Source organism: Penaeus chinensis, chromosome 29 (assembly GCF_019202785.1).
Source record: "Penaeus chinensis breed Huanghai No. 1 chromosome 29, ASM1920278v2, whole genome shotgun sequence".
Taxonomy (NCBI): Eukaryota; Metazoa; Arthropoda; class Malacostraca; order Decapoda; family Penaeidae; genus Penaeus; species Penaeus chinensis.
This window is the reverse complement of record NC_061847.1, coordinates 28,921,356-28,938,070: the sequence shown is the minus strand read 5'-3', so window position 1 is coordinate 28,938,070 and position 16,715 is coordinate 28,921,356. Positions and strand designations below refer to the sequence as shown.

Genomic DNA, 16,715 nt, shown 5'->3' with positions numbered 1-16,715 from the left:
CAATTAATAACTGTATTCGGGATAATTAGGTATGAATTAAAACCAACCAATCGTATCTACATAAACGACTGACAGAGATGACTAATAAAAATGGCCTTCATCCGGTGATTAATATTAATATCGTGTCCAAAAAACGTACGAAAGTCAGGTGACCCAATGACTAACAGACACAAGACAGGAATTAACACTTAAACTCACTACCAAACCCTTTATACTCCTCTCCAAGTCCCCCACCCCATCGAAACGGACAACAGAGTTAATCTCACCCCTAACACCTTACTGTCAAAGCCTCCTGGAGGTGAAATATGAGGTTAATTGTCTCCTTTTCCGAAGTAAACAGCTGATCGCCCGAGACACCTCCTCCTCATACGAGCCTATGATATTTTTTTCTTCTTTTGCTGTGAAACTTGTTTTATGGTTTGTCTTTTATTTTATTTTGTTGGTAGCAGAAGCAAAAATAATGTATATTTTCTTTAGATAATTTATGCGAAGTTACAACATTTCTTATTGTGATTTTTTTTTTTATGAGAGAGAGAGAGAGAGAGAGAGAGAGAGAGAGAGAGAGAGAGAGAGAGAGAGAGAGAGAGAGAGAGAGAGAGAGAGAGAGAGAGAGAGAGAGAGAGAGAGAGAGAGAGAGAGAGAGAGAGAGAGAGAGAGAGAGAGGAGAGAGAGAGAGAGAGAGAGAGAGAGAGAGAGAGAGAGAAGAGAGAGAGAGAGAGAGAGAGAGAGAGAGAGAGAGAGAGAGAGAGAGAGAGAGAGAGAGAGAGAGAGAGAGAGAGAGAGAAGATAGAAGAGAGAGAGAGAGAAGAGAGAAGAAGAGAGAGAGAGAGAGAGAGAGAGAGAAGCCACATGTCCATGACTACATATACAGTTTGTGCTTCATATCCTGTTATCAACTTTATTGTTTGTATTTCAGATTTATGGATGAGATATGTTGGGTATATTACCATCTTATCTCTGCAATTTCTATCTTTGTATGCTTATCTTTCTACCCCCCCCCCCCACACACACACCGTCTCACTTATTATAAGCTTCCGTTATATAAAGTACCCATTATATCAAACTATTATATCAAACCGGGTACTAGTTTATCCACGCTATCCCTTCCACCCGGTGTCACTATCTATCGCGGTAGATAGTGCCATAACCCAATCCGACATCTTCCTTTTTCTTGTTATTAGAACCTGGTGAATAGAATATCCCTCAACCTGAAAAAAAAAGTCTTTTATCATTATTTTTACTACTGTTATCATGATTTCTATAACTGTTATTATTATCATTACTATTATTATTATAATTATTGATAATACCATTGTTATTATTTTCATTTTTCTTCTTATCGTTATTATCATTTTCATTTTTCTTCTTATCATTATTATAATTTAATTTAATTTGGGTAACACTATCTTTATCATGGCCTTCGATATTGTTACCAGTATCATTTCACTGCAATTATCTTACGTAACATTATCGTTGTTTTCATTACAGTCAGTGAAAAAACTTTATCATCATGAAAGTTATGATTTCTATTATTTATTTATTTATTTGCTTATTTATTTTACCAGTTACCAAATTTCTTATCACAATTACATTGTCATCAGATTAGATTTTTGTCATAATTATATTGTTGTTTGTTATTATCATATTATACTGTATTTTCATAAGAGGGAGGGAGAGGGAGAGGGAGAGAGAAAGAGAGGGAGATGAAGAGGGAGAGGGAGAAGGAGAAGGAGAGAGAGGGAGGGGGAGGAGGAGGGAGAGGGAGAGGGAGAGGGAGAGGGAGAGGGAGAGGGTGAGGGAGAGGGAGAGGGAGAGGGAGAGGGAGAGGGAGAGGGAGAGGGAGAGGGAGAGGGAGAGGGAGAGGGAGAGGGAGAGGGAGAGGGAGAGGGAGAGGGAGAGGGAGAGGGAGAGAGAGAGGGAGAGGGAGAGGGAGAGAGAGAGGGAGAGAGAGGGAGGGAGAGAGGGAGGGAGAGAGAGAGGGAGAGAGAGGGAGGGAGAGGGAGGGAGAGAAGGAGAGAAGGAGAGAAGGAGAGTAGGAGAGAAGGAGAGAAGGAGAGAAGGAGAGAAGGAGAGAGTGAGAGAGTATGAGAGGGGATGGATATATAAATAGATGAATGAATGAATGAATGAATGAATGAATGAATGATGAATGAATTAATGAATGAATGAATGAATGGATGAATGAATGAATGAATAAATGAATGAATGGATAGGTGTGTAGGTATAGTTATCTTGACTTAAATAGATAGATAAATAGAGAGAGAGGAAGAAAAATAGATGGATTAAATGAAGTTTTCCAAATTCAGCCATGCATACAGACGAATATATAGATAATTATTTTCCAAACAGACAAAATATTAGAAAGATAAACATTTTCCAAACACACAGACTATTAATGAGACAGGTAAATATTTTCTAAACAGACAGATAGAGATAAGAAAAGCGATAAATATCTTCCAAACGAACAGACAGACGAAGACATAGATATAACTATTTTTCAAATGCATGCGCAAAAATCGTATCCGCCGAGGTTGCTACACACTTGAACCGAGTTTGAACGGAAGGATCCTGTTTGGGACGTGTTCGGAACGGGTGTTGGTCACGCGTCTGGTTTCCGGAGCTTGGCTTCGTTTGTGTATTCTCTCTCTCTCTCTCTCTCAAAATACACACACACACACACACGCGCGCGCGTGCGTACGCACGCACGCACGCACGCACGCATACACACACACACACACACACTCACTCACTCACTCACTCACTCACTCACTCACTCACTCACTCACTCACTCACTCACTCACTCACTCACTCACTCACTCACTCACACACTCACACACTCTCCCCCTCCCCCCCCCCCCCCTCCCCTCCCCCCCTCCCCCTCCCTCATACATATCTCTTCATTCCTGTGTGTGTGTGTGTGTGTGTGTGTGTGTGTGTGTGTGTGTGTGTTGTGTTGTGTTGTGTTGTGTTGTGTTGTGTTGTGTGTGTGTGTGTGTGCGTGCGTGCGTGCGTGCGTGCGTGCGTGCGTGCGTGCGTGCGTGCGTGCGCGTGCTTGCGCGTGTGAGTGTGAGTGTGTGTGTGTGTTTATAATATAAGTAAATGCATGTAGTCAGATAAGTAGACAAATATTTTTTTTTAATATTTCATCTATTTAGCTGTTTATATATATATTTTAATGAACTTGGAAAGCAATGCTGTTTGTCTATATGTCTGTCTCTATATCTAATTATCTATCAGTCTATCTGCATTATAATGTATTTGGAAATAAAAAATCTTAAACAATCCACCTATCGATATTCAAGGTTCAACTTCCTCCGGGACACCACCTCTACTAATCTCCCACCGACATTGTCCTGTATAGAAAGGGCTACGGACTGCAAGGATTGATCAATTGCAGGGCTGTGGGGTCCCCTTGGATTTTGTCCCACGGGCCCCTCCAGCAGGAAGCAGTGGAGAACATTGCCAGTGAGTTTTGTAGGGTGTAAGCACGATTTTATCTGACCTGAAAGTTATATGATTAAATTCATAGGTGATGGGAAAAAAAACTAAAGCTGATAAGAAAGTCTTATCAAGATGGACCTTTCTTTACTCTGACAGTTTTATTAGACATCGCATTCCAGATAAGAAATGATCTCAACTCTATAAATGCATTTCATTCTATATGTCCTTATTAACAATAATTTAAGTAGATATTGATCCAAAATACGCTCTTTTGATGTTATGTACAAAAGATCAAGTAGATAAAAATAAAATATAGATAAAATGAAGACAGGAAGATTAAGAAAGATTTCTTCCAACATCACCCCTTTAACCTGTAACGTCTCTTTAAACACAAACACCCTCTATCCCCCCCATATCGCCCTTTTATCCATAAACCCCCTTCTCCCCTCCCCCAGCATCATCCCCTTCCCCCTCCCCTCTCTCCCCCTCGCCCCCCTATTCATCCACAAACTTTTATCCACGAAACCCCTCCCTTCCCCCCCTTCCCCTAAACATCATCCTTTTATACACGAACCCCCTTCCCCCTCCTCCCTCCCTCCCCCTAACATCACCCTTTATCCATTCCCCCCTTCCCCCCCCCCCACGTCGCCCTTTTATCCACAAATTCCCTTCTCTTCCCCCTCCCTCCCCAGCATCACCCATTATCCACAACCCCCCCTCTCCCCTACCCCCTTCCCCCTCACTCCCTCTTTCTCCCCCCCTAGCATCACCCCATTATCCCCCTCCCCCTTCCTTCTCCCCCAATTATCACCCCATTATCCCCCTCCCCCTCCCTCCTTCTCCCCCCCAGCATCAACCCCATTCTCCCCCTCTCCTCCCCCAGCATCACCCCATTATCCCCCTCCCCTTCCCTTCTTCTCCCCCTCCAGCATCACCCCATTATCCTTCCCCCTGCCTCCTTTCCCTCCCCTCCTCCCCCAACCAATCCCGCCCCTCCTCTCCCCCCCCCCCATCCTGCCCCTCCTCTCCTCCCCCCTCCCGCCCTTCCTCTCCCATCACCCCTCCCGCGTTCCCCTCCCCCCCCACCCGTCCCCATCCTCATCAGCTGACGAATGTAAACAAACGCTCGAGGCCCGACTATGACGAAGGACGCAAGATGAACGTGGCTTTCAACAGTCGGGATCTTCTCCATCTCTCTGTGGCTCCAGGAACGAAGTCGTGGAGTATATTCGTTGGTGAATATCGCCCGTGTTGTTAAGATGGTTGGAAGAGGTTTATAGTGTGGAGGTTTATTGGTTTTTTTTTTGAGGGTGAATGACGGTGGTGTCTGGGGGTGGTAATGGAGGAATGGTGGGTGTGTTTGTGTGTTTTTTTTTTTTTTTGTGTGTGTGTGAATGTGAGTTATTTGGTTTATAATTTGAGTTTTTTTGTTAAATGGTTCTTTTGCGATTTTGATTTGTTATGGTGAATGTTTGTTTTTGCTCTGAGTCATCTTGTCGGGATAGAATGAGTGGGTCATCCTTATTTGCATGTCATTTGCATAGCAGAAAAAAACAGGCATTGACGACTTTTATGATGACTAATTTCTACTTATGCATTATCATGGGATGCCTTTGTGAATTCAGAAGAAAGAAATGACAAATTTGTAACAGCATAGGTTACAGTAAATATATGGAATGGTAATGGAGAGCTGTTTTGACAGATCATTTTCTCAATGTCATTTTTCTGACATTTATTCAGAATCAAATTTAATGAAGCAATGTCATGGTCTCTGCTTTATATTGCAGATGTCATAAGTTACATTTATTAAAGCTAAGCGGATGCTGGCAGACAACTTTTTAATGTGGCAATAGCAGGCCTAAGGAAATCAATTACTGTAACTGTTTTGAGCATGTTTATGTGGCAGATCATGGTAATACTATTACTGATGCTTTCCTCTCCCCCTCTGCCATTCATACATTTAGAATTTTTGCCATGAAACCCCCCTATACTCCACAAAATTGAAAATGAGCTATATGTGAAATATATTTACCCCTCCATGATAAAGCTACTGCCCCCTGTGCTGTTCCTCATCCTCTAACCTGTACAACAAAAACTCCTCCATGTATTCATAGCTGAAAAGAGTCTTTGACTAATCACAAGGAGGTGCTCACACTAACCTCCAAAATGAAGGCCTTTTCTATACATAGTAGCATAGTTTGTGTAGCACAGCTCAAGCAGAGCCTCGTGGCAACTACATGTCATTTATACAAAAATGCAGAGTGAATAGAACACCCCTCACATTGAGCCCTCTCGACATCTTCTAGAAGTATGGCTGGCAGATGTATGTGGTTAAGACACTGTAGCACAGGTCTTCCACAGGAGGTGACACACATACTTGTACAGTTTTGTCCACTCAGTACATGAATTACATGTGACATGTAATGCCAACTAGTTTCATATACTGGTATTCTCTGCACACACTCTCTCTCTCTCTCTCTCTCTCTCTCTCTCTCTCTCTCTCTCTCTCTCTCTCTCTCTCTCTCTCTCTCTCTCTCTCTCTCTCTCTCTCTCTCTCCTCTCCCTCCCCCTCCCTCCCTCGCCCTCTCCCTCTCCATTTGATCCATATATGCTCTAGAAATGGAATTTTTATCTTATCATGTTCAAGACATTTATCACTCTAAAACTGATAAGACCAATAGTTTTTTTCATCAAGTTGTTCTATTTTTCCCACATTTTACTAGTATCATCTAACTTCTCCCACCCTGGTGCCCAATGCATTCATACCCGATGTGTCTACGGCATGATACTCTATTAGACTAATGTGCTTTGATAATTATTTATGATTATGAAATAAATGTGTATTAGCTATGATATCACTGTTTGGTAAAATTAGCAGTGTTTGAAATTAAACACAGCTATAGTAAGAAAAGAATAAATTGCAATATTTCAAATCCAATTGGACTCTTCACACAGCAGGAAAGAATGGAAGGTCTCATGAGAGGGCAAGATTGAAACATTGCTACTTGTTGCTTTTTCTTATTGAGGTTATATGTCATTTGATATGTGTTCAAAATATCCAGTGTTTATAATTCATAGCATTTTCTCCCTGTATTTTAACCCAAAGCCTCCAAGCTGGTTAGAACTTCAAAAGGCCTAAACTCTGAGGCACCAATAACCGTGATAGCACACGTGGGCAGCTGGTGCGCTAGTTTTCATGCCTCATGTGCATTGTTAAAGTCCTTGTTTTGTAAATAAATTAGACATGTGAGATAATGTGAGCCTTAGTGCTCTTTTTTTGGCTCAAGTTCTCTCAAAAACATCTAACAGCTACAATGTAAAGTCCATACCATAGATAGGAAAGTAATTGGACCGAAATAATGAAGACACGACACATGTATCTCCAGTGAGACAGCCATTCTCAACGTGCATGACATACATCCAACCTGGGGGCAATGAGTTCAAATATACCTAAATCAGATATTCCAGAAGACAAAACACATAGACTTTTCAAAGCCAAACAGCTGTGAAGAGATTTTCTCTATAATGCGTATAGAGTATATTCCTATTTACATAATTTTTGTAAGGCCAAGAAAGGAAAAATTTTCATAGATACACCAAAGAGAAAAGGACAAGCTCACTAAGTGGCAGATTGTAATTTTTATTATTTTCATTTCCAGGTGTGATGTCCATTGGAATTGGTGCGTCATACTATAGCCCAGGTAATTGTACTTTTTGATGAATGTTGTTTTTTCTTCTTGTGTCGAGCAAATGGATAGATTGTAGATTAATGGATATTTCCTAAAACATTAGATTTTGAAATGTAACTTATTCATGGTTAGCAGGATCAGTTAATTGATAATGTAAAGTTATTTTATGTCAGTAATTCCTGGTGATTGAATATTTATGGGAGCAGTGTGAACAGAATTGTACAATTAAGTTAACCTTTGCAGAATGCTTTACATATAGAATCTTATTCAAAGCATGATTTGATTCAGAACAAAAGAGATAATAAAGCTAAAAAGGCTTTGTGACTTACCTTTCTGTCATTTTAGAAAGTAAAATATATGTATCGCTATTCATTTCCCATTACGTTAACTTCAATGTTTAATCCTAGAACGACTGAAAGCAAAGGAAGGTATCAGTTGTCATCTACATTCACCAATATGTCATATACCAATTTAATTTTCTTTTTTTCTTCCCCAGATGATCATATTCTTATGAAGATTGCCTATCTCACTGGATGTCTCATTCTTGGCCTCACATTCTTGGATGATTGGGAGGTAAAGTAATAGAGAGAGAGAGAGAGAGAGAGAGAGAGAGAGAGAAGAGAGAGAGAGAGAGAGAGAGAGAGAGAGGAGAGAGAGAGAGAGAGAGAGGAGAGAGAGAGAGAAGAGAGAGAGAGAGAGAGATGAGAAGAGAGAGAGAGAGAGAGAGAGAGAGAGAGAGAGAGAGAGAGAGAGAGAGAGAGAGAGAGAGAGAGAGAGAGAGAGAGAGAGAGAGAGAGAGAGGAGAGAGAGAGAGAGAGAGAGAGAGAGAGAGAGAGAGAGAGAGAGAGAGAGAGAGAGAGAGGGGGAGAGAGAGAGGGAGAGATTTAGCATTTTTACAATTGGGTGCATGTTGTCTCTATTTCATTTTGGATGTTGTATGTGTGTTTATAGCAGGTGATTGAAATTGCAGGGTAAAAAGTTAAATTTGAAAATTTGAAGCTTTGTGTTATGTAGAAGCTGAAAATAATTTTAATGGTATCTGTAAATGGAGATGTGTATGAAGGAATTTTAAGGGTTATCCAATGATTGTAGAGTTATAGTCCTATATAGAAGTATATAAAATTCATATGGAAGTAACTAATGTCTGATAAATGTTTCTTTTTAAATACAGATATAACACTAAACTTATTATAACTGCACAATATACAATTTTATAGACACTAATTTATCCGCTAAGATACTCTTAAGAAAGTTCAGTCATGTAATTCTAAAATTTCCAACAGGATTGTGTGTTTGACATCAAGAAGGGTCAAGTGACCATAACGAGACGCAACTGGTTTGAGTGGCTAACGAGCCGCTGTGCTGATCATAACACGCTCGTCCTCGATACAGGCTCGGTCATTGCAGTGACAGTTGTGCAAGGGAAAGGCGGGTAAGTGTAAATGTTGTCCGAACCTAGAAGGCTTGCTTAGTTGATGACTTCAAAGTAAATGTATTCTTTGTCATATTGAATGTGTGATAGTTCCAGTTTGGTATGTAGGGCTGTGTATGCAATATTGTATTTTCATATTTTTCTCTTGGACAGACACAAAGATGGCTATCAAGTTGCAATGGTTTTAAGAGCTGGAGGAACGATGCCACTTTCAGAAACGAGTGCAGGGGGGAAAAGGTAAGCGAAATGAATAAAAAAAGAAACTTCTTACTCTATTTACTTACTTGTTACTACTTTTTTAATTAATTAATTTGTTTTTCATTTATTTGCTGTTTTTATATTTGTATTTGAATATACTCATGTAATAGTACCATAGTTGAATAGCACTATAGGGTATTTTCTTATGAGTGACTATCTAAAGGTAGGACTCGTAATTGATTTGTTACTAAGTACTTGTCAAGTCATCTCTGTGTAATTAATAATATGAAATACAGTGATATGGCTTTTATGTGATATGTTCACCCAGTACTAAGGTTGAAAGAGAATATTGATGTTTCTGTGTACTTACCTCATCATACAGCGAACAAGAGCACCTCGCGAAGAAAGTGCGAGACTTCCTGTCACTGGACCGCGTTGAGTCGGTCAGAAACGTGTGGAACGACTGGTCGGAGAGCGATGAAGAGGACTTCCTAATGGTTCCTCAGCCACCGTTTGAGGTATTACTCTGATGTGTATTGGCGAATTATTACTGGGTCTTGTGTTTCATGCAGATTCTTGTTTTTCTTTTAGAGGTTTCCTTTGACTCTGATAATTGTGGTTCATTTGATTACTTTCAAATGGAATAGGATATTAGTAGTAAGGTATTGTTTATGTATTTGCCTGAATATTTATTTTTGTGTATATATTTACCTGTATATTTTTATATTTGTATATATTAGCTTACTAATTAATCTGTTTATTTTCTTTGCATAATTGTTGTAATAATATAATTACATGTTCTATTACCTCTTTGAAATATATAATTTTTCCTGCAGGTTGAATGCTTAAAGGGTAGTGGAAATATAAATTTTGAGGACATAAAATTAGAAAATGAACGTGTTGTACAGCAAGGGGAGAGTGATGAAATGGACACTTCCAGCAGTGACGAGGAGCTATATGATGACCTCTGAGCTCTACCAAGAGAGGAGGGAGGTGTGTGAGTGCTTTGTAGCTGTGCGCTGTGATTCCAAAGCCATGAAATACACTATCAGTGACATGCTTCCCTCTGTGCTGTCCTTCTCACTTCTTAAGGTGGTGGACAGCCTGTTGAAGTATACTCATAATGAGTGATGTTCTTTTTATTTGTATGTATACATAATGTAACTGCTAATACTGACTGACACTGTACCACTGTGCCATGATCCTCAGTATCTTTGTCTGCACCTTCTTTACCATGAGTGTAAAATGTTTTTAATCAAGACTCAGGTTCTTTGTGTCAGTAAGCAAAAAATGAAAATTATGTATTGGATTTTTTTTGACTGATTGTAATAATATACCAAAAATAATAAGGATGATCATGTCCATATTATCTGCTGGTAGAGTAGTAGATGAAACAGTTCCTAAGTTCTAAAAAAATGGTGCTTTTATATTCTCTTTTAGAAGTTTCCCTCTTGTTGCCATTAGAGAATGAAGACAAGCCCATGTCTTCAAATTCTGAAAAGACTTCAGTTGACAAGGATTTATATAATTTCTGTTTGCATATTGGTTTCTCAAAAAAGTGAGAATGTATTGGAAAATCGTGTGTTAGAGAAACGTATATATTTTGTTTGGATTGTAATTTATATCCTAAAATGTATGCATGGATGATTATTTCTTACCCACAGTTACTTAAAGATTTCACTCATGAATTGTGAGGAACTCAAATGTGTGGAGTGAGGGAGCATGCATGTTTACCTGCCTGTGTGCATATGTGCTTGCATGTATGTATGTGCACTTACATTGAAATAATGAAACTGCCAGCACACTGATCTGTCAATATTTGTCATACTGTAGGTCTCATTTAGTAACTAAACTTTGTATTGAGACAAAAGTTAACTCTGAAGTTGTGAAAGGAATGATAAACTAATGCATTTTTATGCATTTTTGGTGTACCTTTTTCATGTGAAGTACATTTAGTTTCTTTCATATTTTTATTTTTCTACTGAATTCTTTGTTGTCGTGCAATATGTTTGCCTCGTATTGAACTCCTCTTGTGGGATTGTATTGTAATTTTCAGTTTAAGCTGTTTATTTATTTATTAATTTTTTTATTACTATTTTATTCTAATTTTTATCATTATTAATTTATTAATTATGGTTCGTAACAATTTTTTTATGTTAATGTAATCTCTAAATTGGGAGTCTGTTCATCACCTGACGTGGTTTTTCTTCTATGCAAGCACAGAAATTCTGAGACGTGATTTTACTACTCAATTGAAATCTTCCCAAATTGTTCATGGCTCGTGTAATAAGTTTTGAATTTGGGATAGAGATTAGCCAGCTTCTTCATCTTTGGGACAACAGAACATTTTTGAAGGTTGATAGGCAAGATATCAAAAATTACCTTTAGGAATAGTAATAATGCCAGTTTTTGGGTAAAGAATTTTTACTGAAATGTGAAAATAGTCACTTAAAGTGTTTGTATTAATTGATTTTTTTTTTTTTTTTATTATTATTATTTGAATGGGAAGATTATTTTTTTCCAAAGTCTCTGCAAGGTAATAAACAGAGACGAAAAACTCCAGAAAATGTAGTGATAATAAAAACCTAGTTAAATGGTGCCTTTCAATTTTTTTTTTTTTCATGGAAATGAGAAAATATTTATGCAAGTTAGAAAATTAAATATGTATGTGTTAACTGCCTCAGGACTGGCTTATTTTCTAATGATTATTATTATTTTTATTTTTTTTTTTTTTGTAATATCGCATTGAAAAGTTAATTAAAGGCATGGATATATATATGTATTTGTTGTAGAACACATATAAGGGAAGCTGGGCAGATAATGTTAAATGGCTCTTGGATATTTGCTTTTCCAAATTTTGATTCTGTAATATTATTATTATTATTTTTTGTTGTTACTTTTATATGTCTTTGCTTGGAACTAATATAATCCTTAGGCTTTAATTTATGATTGTAAAGCAATAATAATATGATTTGTCTTCTGGTTTATCTAACTGAATTTAGAAATATTTGTAGTATACGTTATAGTAGCTGAATACGATAAGATATTTTGATAACAGTGTTAGGTATTAAGTATTTCTACATTTGCATTATGCAGGGACTGGTGAGAGGAAATGTATTTTCTCTATAATTAAAGAAAAAACAAACAAACAAAAGATTGTATTTAAGCTCGAAATTATTTTCTCATCTACTAAGTAATGTTTAAAGGCTAGGTGTTGTATGCTAGTATAAGAATTTAGATAGATAACCTTGTAAGATAAATCAAATGGTAGTTATAGCTGGTGATAATGCTTTAAGATTGAAAAAAAAAACTTTCCTTTTTTTTCAATTAACATCTTAACCTAATTCAGCTATGTTCATGATTTATTTGCATAACATGATTATTTTTTAGACTATTAAAAGAGGCAGATGAGAACTTAATTATGTAATATCATTGCCACACAAGTGTTCATTTTTTATGCTTTTTGTTTTTCTTACTTTTTCTCTCTTTCATTTTTTTCCTTTTCTTTTACTTTCTTCCCCCCTCCTTGGATGCCATGTGGAAAGGATGATTAACCGCCTAGTATACACAAAGGATACTATACATTTTCATTTCTTTAAAAATCTCTTATCTGTTTATCCCACCTCAGTGTGGTTATTGAATCGAGTGAAGCTTCTGGGAATTACTTATCCGGCCTGCGTTGTGTTTCGGTTTGTGCTTCATAGTACATTTTTGTGTGTGACTTCATTTGTGACTTCATTTTTGATCTGACTGTGTGAAATTGTCTCATAGTTTGCACTAGCAGTTTATATATTTTTTTTTCCCCTTTTACGTGACAAAAGAAAGGTTTCAGGTGAAAAATACAGCAATGGTAAAAGGGAGCATTTTTGCTGAGGGAAGTCTACAAACTTGATGTTTGTATTAAGACAGCTATGGCAGAAAATAAGGTGTTCTTCAATATTTCACCTTTCAGCCTTTGTCAGATATTACGTACGTGCATTTAGCTCTTGGACAACATTCTGAAAATAATTTGGAAAATCCTCAAAGTCAGCTCTTTATTAATGGCAGTATTGTAATTGTTTCTTCCCATGTTGAATCTTCCTATGCCATATTCATTCCCATTCATAACTGTGTTATCAAGAGCTGTTGGTTTTGATTAACCTGATTTCTTAATTCCTTGATTTTGTGGTCTTTGCTTTGGCTTTCATATCATTTCTGATTTTAGGCTTAGGAAAGGGAATAGGTCTTGTGCATTAAAGGAGTGATGCATACTTTTCCTTCATATTATCCCAATAAGGAAGTAATCATAGATGGCTGTGATCAAATATAATTAATAATATTTACAGTATTTCAGCAAGTAAATGTGTATCTGTTCATATTTTTTCTTTCGTGATAGTTTCCTGTTCAAGAGAAGATATACAGTATATAACGATTAAATTTAAACAAAGAACAGAAACTGTGGTGCATAGTGGTGATATTGTATGGATGCTGATGATGCATGAAATCTAAAGTTATTTCTTCGAGTTTGATCACATTTAACCATAAACTACCTGCCCATTTGTTTAGGGATGATTTTGTATTCATTGTTTATCTTTTTTTTTTTATACCTTTACATTTAGTTCTGTAAAAAATACCCTCATTTTCAAAAAAATTTAAGATAGATAAGGCAAGAAATTGTGATCTAAAACTTCCCTTGATACATTTTTGTGCAAGACGTACCACTTCTGCACACCAGTTTCTCACCAGGTTGTCCCAGTCACTACTTACAGTGGTTTTGTAGTGATATCTTTGAAATTATAGTACTACTATAGTACTAAAATGGATGACTCTTTTGTGTAAAATAATGGTTTCTAGAGGCAGCCACTATTTTTTTAAGCAATAGGGAGGTAACGGCAACAAAAATAATGGTAAAATCATGTGTATGTATACTGTAGAGGAACATTTTAATATTTTGAAAAGGTGTTATTTACTACTAAGTAAGTGTAATTGTATTAAAATTTCTGAATACTGTATTTGCAGAATACAGACTCCAAATCATTTAATAATGATCATTAGTTTAGCATGAAATACTTTAGGAAAGAAGCTTTACTTTGTACGTAAGTGTAGTATGGTGCTGATCTTTTTTATGTAAGCATTGCCTCTTAATAAAAAAATAAAAGAATAAAAAACAAATTTAATTATACTTCACCTAAATCAAAAATGAAATTTGAATTCTGTCTTCAAGTTAATTATTTGTATATTTGTTCTTACATTTCAAATATTTGTACCTTTGTTGTACCTATTTGACCTTTAGGAGAACTTCCTATGAAACCTTTATTGGCATAAAAGTATTGAAATCTATTTGACTCCCTGAATAGTTTGCATAATCAAAAAACATATTCAGCTGAGATGAGATCAGTTCATTATTTTATTATAGAAATATCTTGGCACTTTAAGATACGTTTGAATTAACCTGATTAGTGTGACGGTATGTTACATATTGAGGTGACTGTAACATATGACAGATGTTCTATGATTATCAAGTTACATTAAATAAAGTAATTATTTTCATGTATTGCATGCCATGACAAAGGACAGATGTGTTCACTACAAAGTTCTTGTTTGTATATATTATATATTATAATTCATTGATGGTACTGAGTGACCCCTTTTCTTTATAAGATCAGATTTGGATACTTTCTTAAGATTTTGCATCTGTCTAACCACTACAGTTTCCCTGGAGAAGAATACAACTTTGTCAAGCTCTCACCCTTACCCAATTGGATTATTAAATTGTTATTAAAATATTAATAACGGCAAAGACAATAAAATAACAGAGATGAAGCTTTCAAAAAATAAAGGAGAGGGTAAACAGATGGGATAGGTAAGATTAAATAGCTGACTCCTTGGTGACAAAGCACTTGTAGAGCCACCTATGCGTAAAGACAATAGATAAACTTTTAATACAGTGGGCAAGGCGTTGTAGTCTTGCCACCTGCTGACATTGGGTTAATGAAAAATACGGATTTTATATAAAATCTTAAAGAAAACTGAAATCAGCTTTGAAGAACTGGGAGCTACCATAGCCATGTCAGCATAGCTCTCTCATGCTCAGAATCTGAACAAGAAAATTCTTTGTGCATCTAAATTAGTGTGGCAAAAGTAATAAAGACATGACCACTTTTCATTTTTAAAAAGTTAAACTTTTCCTTATCATTCAACTTTCTTACATGAAAATACCTAATGTTGGAGAGCTGTAAGCATACAAGATTTATACAAAAAGGAGTAGCAAAATTATGTCACCACCACTCTTCCAAAATAAAATGCACTCAACTCATCTTTATCAGTCAAAAAGTACAACCAAAACAAGGGCTTGAAGAGACCGTACCCTTCACTTTTTTCTGATTTTGTTCAGGTCGTAAATTTTGACTGGTGAACATGGACTGTGGTCTCTTTACATTCAAAACAAAAAGACAGTGGTTAGGGTATATCTGTTCCACTTTTTTAATTTGTTGTACCATTTTTTCAGAAAAGTGAAATATAACAAGATAAAAAAAAAAATATATATATATATACATACATATATATATATATATATATAAATAAATATATATAAATATATACACACACATATATATATACATACACAGTTTTGGAGAGGTATAAAGAATATGAATACAAAACAAAAAAAAAGGGCAGACCCAGTTTTTTCTGAATAAAATGAATTTAATTCCACTTAAAAGGCCAAAAATTACAACCTACCTCTTACCTCAATTTGGTGAGAAAAAGAGGTTTTGCAGTTGTAATGTAGTTTAATAGTAAAAATAAGTTTATGAATATCCTGTTACTCCATACCAACTTATATACTATTGTATTTTCATTGAAATACAGTAAACATTTAATACAGATAATGTATTCTTTCAAATGCAAATGTCATGCACATTCATTTAATCTTTTTAAAACTACTGAAACTAAGTTGTGAGTAATGAAGATGAGATTCGGCTCATTTTATTTAGTAATGAAAGTAAGCAGGATGTGTCTGGTGCACTTTCTTCTCCTGTTCCATATTTTCCATGAAACTGAGAAATATGATAGAAAAAAACAGCATCTTTTAATGTTTGGAAAAATTAAACGTAGTGGCATGATTCGAGAACGACACTGGAAAAAAAAAAACTACGACGTTTTAATCTGTCATTCTAAATTAAAGGAGATTAGTTCCATATTCACATGTCAGTAATTAAAATATATAGTTTTCTTTGTTCTATATCATTTTTGCAAGATACATAAAACTTTCATGTGGTTCAAGAAGTAAGTATTATGAATGAAATTTAGTCATTTAACCCTTTGCTGACAGGTATGATGTGTAGAGACGTGCTATGCCCACTGTGAGTACTTGTTTGATTGTTTTTACACATAGATGGCTACACTTGTACTAAAAACCAATGAGCCAGTTATGAGTACTGCCCGTCTCGCCCTTTCACCCTTTTCTTTGATTTACGAAATATTTTACGTTATCTTATTTTGCTGTTACTAATGTTAAAAAACATTATAATAATTATAATATTCATAATAAAAATAACACCATTGATATTCATAGCACTAATAAAAAATACGTTTTTCCCGCCAATTCAAATCACGTATGGTCACAAGGTCTACTAAATGACTCCTTTGTGGCTAAGCACTAGCAGAGCAATCTATGGGCAGACATTTCACAAAAAATATAGAAAATGGGCACAGCATTTTCCCGATTTTTTGTTAATTTTTCCCGGCAGCATTGGGTTAAATTGCTTTTTTTTTGCTGAATAAAAGGCTGCTTACTACTGTAGAAAAAAAAGATTTCAGTAATTTACACATTTTATTAACTAACTATGTACACTTGAGATTTGTTTCTGCTTTCTGATAAAGTTAAGTTATTTCTTTATCTTTATTTTTTTCTATAAAAAAAATATATACAAACACAATCGGCACATTTTAAAATTAATTTATGCTTCTACAA

At 36.0% G+C, this 16,715-nt stretch overlaps 1 protein-coding gene across 1 annotated transcript; it reads left to right on the top strand.

Moving 5' to 3' along the window:
• Positions 1–4,543: 4,543 nt before the first annotated feature.
• On the top strand, positions 4,544–13,912 carry LOC125040682 (cytochrome b-245 chaperone 1-like). Its single transcript, XM_047635367.1, has 7 exons — positions 4,544–4,677; positions 7,102–7,143; positions 7,628–7,704; positions 8,415–8,563; positions 8,717–8,800; positions 9,144–9,279; positions 9,598–13,912. The coding sequence occupies exons 1-7, from the start codon at positions 4,599–4,601 to the stop codon at positions 9,730–9,732; spliced, it is 702 nt and encodes a 233-aa protein (XP_047491323.1). The 5' UTR covers positions 4,544–4,598; the 3' UTR covers positions 9,733–13,912.
• The last annotated feature ends 2,803 nt before the right edge of the window (positions 13,913–16,715 follow it).